At 42.0% G+C, this 5,436-nt stretch overlaps 1 protein-coding gene across 1 annotated transcript; it reads left to right on the forward strand.

Moving 5' to 3' along the window:
• The first annotated feature begins 1,404 nt into the window (after nt 1–1,404).
• On the forward strand, nt 1,405–4,687 carry LOC119336779 (disease resistance protein Pik-2-like). The gene is made up of 2 exons (XM_037608856.1): nt 1,405–2,243; nt 2,704–4,687. The coding sequence occupies exons 1-2, from the start codon at nt 1,405–1,407 to the stop codon at nt 4,685–4,687; spliced, it is 2,823 nt and encodes a 940-aa protein (XP_037464753.1).
• The last annotated feature ends 749 nt before the right edge of the window (nt 4,688–5,436 follow it).

Here is a 5,436-nt window from a genome sequence, read left to right on the forward strand (position 1 = left end):
TGTGGTATTTGTGTAAGGGAGTATACTTAGACGAAGGACAACTTAACCAAGCGCAGATGATAATGTAGCAAAAAGCATTATTACTGTGAGCAGGAGGAAAAGATACACCGCCTATTTTTATCTTGCCCTTTTCCTAGGCCAGTTTGGCACACAATTCACGTTGTTTTTAATCTCTCACCACCCACAATCATCACAAACATTTTAAGGAACTAGCTGAGCAGATTCACCCTAACCGTAACCAAAATACATTTTTCCGAAAAGGGGGGCAAGCCTCATTTACCCAAATACACGTGGGAATATGCGCCTTTATGTTAGGTACAGGGAATTACGAGAATGATTTTGTTTCTAATAGGTTTGGAATTCAATTGTTTGGCTCTTATTATACTTGATACTTGATACCTTAAATGGTAGTAAATCGGAACGGAGGGAGTAGCATCCGAAAAAAGGCTTCTGTCCCGCTTTATAAAGAAAATAATAAATGATAGCATCGGACTGCGTGCATCAATGGATTCAGAGAACAGGGGTATATCCTCTTTTTTTTTGAAAAGAAAAGAAAAAACAACATCCTCCTTCTCCTTAATCAATGATTTTACTCAATATTCGACAGAACAATAGCTTCGTCCGTGGGACTCACTAAAAAAGGTTCAAGCCGCGTACTTCAGGAGCTCAACAAGTCGCCGATCTTTTCAGTGGAAATAAGCTCCCGCTCACATTATAAGATGATCTTTTGTGGAGACATGCTCTCCGGTTGCGATCCAGGATCTTGGGCAGAGGCAGTGGCAGTGACCTCTGAACATCTTTTCGGTTATTCTGCCGGGACTATCGCCAATCTTCTCGGACGCAATTCCTTTTCACTGTCGTAGACTTGTGCGGCTGGTTGTGTATATTTTTCCAACGCGGAGTCCAGAAAGCTAAAGCGTTTCCCTTGGAAAACATGATACTTGGTTGATGCTGCTTTCCCCTCCCCAATTGCTCGATGGATATGTTACCGACTCCTCGTAAACAAAGATTTTTTGTCTGACCAATATGGCATCTCGCAGGCACGCCAGTCATTGCTATTTGTATTCAGGCTGCTCTTTCAAAAGAGAAATAAAAGCTTGCACTGCACTCGCAATTCCTTTGACAGCTTGGTCGTACGTACGTCTCCCTGCACTATCAAAAAAGAAATCAAGGTCCAGTCACAGGCTGCTTGAAAAGAAAGAAAAAACTTGTACCCTCACGACTGTTTTCTTTGGGAGCAGAAAAAAGCTAAGGGCTCAGTCTCAAAAAACAAAGGAAAGCTAAGAGCTGGTATACATTAATACATACGTGCACCCGCACAAATGCTTGGATAGCTTGGTCAGTCTCCCTGAGCTCCCTTTGCACTGCAAGCACACAACCACTACACAAACGAGAGACATCGATATGGAGGCTGTGGTGAGTGCTTCGCATGGCGCTTTCGGGCCCCTGCTTGTGAAACTCAATGATTTGCTCGCCGGCGAGTACGCCCGACTGAAAGGAGTCCGCCGTGAGATGCGCTCCCTCAGGTCTGAGCTTAGCAACATGCATGCTGCGCTCCAGAAGTACACGATGCTACAAGATCCCGACATCCAAGTGAAGGCATGGATATCGGAGGTCAGGGAGTTGGCCTATGATACCGAGGACTGCGTTGACAAGTTCATTCACCGCCTCGGCAGTCCAGGCACCAGGCACCACCACCACCGCGGCATCAAGGAGTTCTTCCGCAGGAGCGCTCGTCGCCTGAAGACACTTGGATCTCGGCGCCAAATTGCCAAGCAAATTGTTGAACTCAAGGCTCGTGTTATGTCAGTGAAAGATCAGAGGACTAGCTACAAGCTTGATGATATGGTTTGTGGCACTTCTGGTCATGCAGTTGTGGATCCACGTCTGGCAGCTCTTTTTATCGAGGAGGCACATCTTATGGGTATTGAAGATCCTAGAGATGATCTTGCCAAGTGGGCACTAGACGCGGAAAACAGCTTGGGCACGCGTTGCAGGGTGTTGTCTATTTTTGGATTTGGTGGGTTGGGAAAAACAACACTAGCAAATGAAGTCTACCGTAAGATCAGAGAGCATTTTCATTGCCATGCTTTTGTATCCGTATCGCAAAAGCCCGATGTTAGAAAAATCATCAAGGATATAATCTCCCAAGTGCCATGCCACGATGGATTTACAAAGGACATTCAATTTTGGGATGAAAAGAAATCCATTGAAAAGCTAAGGGAGCTGCTACAAGATAAAAGGTAATTTGAATTGTTCATTGAAGCATATGTTGTTGCAACTTTCTAGAGTTTTGAATGTACACCTAATTTCTGCCAAACTCTTCATTATTTTTAAGCGATTTTTAATCCAGCGTGTTTGTATGTATTATACATAAGGCTTTTATCAATGGAAATGATCATGTCATCCTTTCGATAATTTTTGAATCTATGTGTTGGATTTGTGGTGCTCGTACAAGACCATTGTATGTGTCTGTGCACACACTGTGTGCGTGTGCGCGCATGTGTGAAGTGTGACATCGCCATTCTTAAGTCCTTGATAGGTCACTGTAGTAGAGTAACTATGTGTAAAGTTCTTATTTCAGAAGTGTATTGTGGAAGAATATTCCAAACTAAAACAATAATTTTACGCAGCGATAAAATTGCTTTTATTCCAAACTAAAACACTAGATTTTACCTTTGAGTATAATCTACCAATCTATAGGTATCTTGTCATTATTGATGATATATGGTCAACATCCACATGGAATACTATCAAGTGTGCTTTTCCAGAAAATAATTGTTCAAGCAGAGTTATAACGACCACACGTATTTTTGACGTAGCAAGCTCATGTTGTCAAGTTGGGGATGATCACATCTATTATATGGAACCTCTGAGCGATCTTCACTCTAAGAAGTTGTTTTTCAATAGGATCTTCGGCTCTGAGGATTGCTGCCCTGATATATTGAAAGATGTTTCCGATGCAATCTTGAGAAAATGTGGAGGTCTACCATTGGCAATAATAAGTATATCTGGTTTGTTGGCAAGTAGACCAGCTGTAAGAAATGAATGGGAGAAGATTCGGAAGTCGATTGGTTTTGCACTTGACAAGAGTCAAAGTCTAGAGGGCATGAAGAGCATACTATCCCTTAGCTACAGTTCTCTTACACCTAATCTCAAGACATGTTTGTTGTACTTTAGTAATTTTCCCGAGGATTACAAGATTGAGAGAGATACATTGGTTAGGCGGTGGATGGCAGAAGGCTTTATTTCTGAAGAGCGTGGGCAGAGCCGACAAGAGGTTGCAGAGAACAATTTTTATGAGCTTATCAACAAAAGCATAGTCCAACCAATGGACATTGGTTATGATGGTAAGGCTCGTGCATGTCGAGTCCATGACTTGATGCTTGAGTTTGCTATTTCAAAGGCGGCCGAAGAGAATTTCATCACTGTGCTAGGTGGCCAAATGGTGTTACCAAATTCCAATTGTTATATTCGACGATTATCAGTCCAACACATTAACTCGGAGCTTGCATCGACGTTGGCAAGTAAAGAACTGCACCATGTTCGGTCTCTTACAGCCTCGGGCTGCATCAAGCAAATGCCTAACCTTGTTGAGTTTGAAAGTTTGCGTGTATTGGATTTTGAAGGTTGTGAGGGTTTGAAGGAGTATGATTTGAACAATATCAACAAACTTTTCAAACTAAAGTACCTTGGCCTTCGGAGTACATGCATATCAAATGTACCATCAGGAGTTGTAATGCTTCATGATCTGGAGACACTAGATCTGAGGGATACATATATCCAAGAGTTGCCTGCTGGAATCGTCCAGCTCAGTAAACTACAATATCTTCTCACTGCAAGATGTGTTTTTTATGGGGAAACAACGATACCAAGTGGGATTGGAAAGATGAAGAGCTTATGTGAGATCTCGGGCTTTAATATAACAACGAGTTCAGTTGGAGCGGTGGAGGAGCTCGAGAACTTGACCAATTTGACTGAACTCCATGTGGTGTTCAACGGTGGAGGATCTGACAAGTACAAAAGGCATGAAGAGATGTTGCTTTCCTCACTATGCAAGCTTGGCAGGTATAGTCTCCAGTCCTTCAGGATACAAAGTAAAGATTCAACTCCCCTTGACTTCTTAGATTCATGGCGCCCTCTGCCATCGTCGCTACAATTGTTTATTATGAGTACCAGCTATTATTTGCCAAAACCTCCAAAGTGGCTTGCACCAACAGTGACCAGTCTTACACATCTCAACATCAATCTGAGTGAAATAACGGAGGAGGATATCAACATACTTGGAATGATGCCTGCTTTGATTTCATTGGAGTTTAAGACTATTCGAAAAGAAAGACTTATTGTACAAGGCAATGGATTCCGCAGCTTGAAGGAATTCTACTTTATTCATAGTTACTATTTCGCAGGTGCAAGATACCTTCTGTTTGAGGAAGGGGCATTGCCAAAGGTTGAGAAGCTTCAAGTGCCATTCTATGTGTCAGTAGCAGAAGCCTATGGCTTATACTTAGGTATTGAGCACCTCCCATGTCTAAAAGATGCAGAAGTTAGTATTTACAATGAGGGGGCCACAGCTTCTGAAAGCAAGGCTGCAGTAGTTGCCATAAGAAATGAGGCAAATGCCCATCCCAACCATCCTAGAGTAACTATCTTCGGACAAGAGAAAATTTCATTTCATTTTCCGTGATGTGAAGGATAAGTATATACTAGTGTTGGTGATGATTATGATCACAACATTTCTTTACCAATGCAAGCTATACCAAAAAGTTGTAATAACTTGTGTTTTAAACAATCTTTATATTGTTTTCTCTATTTATATACCTGTATTTTCTCCATCTCTAGGAGAATCTTTCATAGAAAATATAGAAGTGATTTATAGTGTGTTGGTGGCTTGATTAGTTGATTGGAAATGTGGTGAAGCCGGAAGGATTCTCTTTTTCCTTGAGAAAGGAATGTGGTGTTTGCTAATTATTTTTCCATTTGGTTTTCAGGAATTTTCCAATCAGATTGTGTTTTTCTCCTAAAGCCGAAAAATGGTTGTCGTTCTGTTATAACTATAGTATAAAAAAGCAAATAAAAATTACCCTATATACATACTTAAAGAGAAAGAAGTTGAGCTTACGTGTTGGGGCTAACCCTAATCTCTCTCTCGCTCAGACGGAGGTAGAAGAAGGAGGAGACAACAATGGTTTTCGGCAACAAACACCTCGCCGTGCACATGACCACTTTTTCTCAGCTCGACTCAAACAAACATGAGTACAAGCGCTTAAGTGGCATAGAGCCACACAGCCGGAGCTAAAAAATAGCCCTGGTTTTGTGTCACTAAGGGCATCTCCAATGCCGACCCACAAACCTCCCGCATGCATCCAAACCGCACTGTCTAAACCGAGGAAGGCATCCAACGCAATCCTGTATCTGTAGACAAATGTGTTTTCT

Source organism: Triticum dicoccoides, chromosome 7B (assembly GCF_002162155.2).
Source record: "Triticum dicoccoides isolate Atlit2015 ecotype Zavitan chromosome 7B, WEW_v2.0, whole genome shotgun sequence".
Lineage (NCBI taxonomy): Eukaryota > Viridiplantae > Streptophyta > Magnoliopsida > Poales > Poaceae > Triticum > Triticum dicoccoides.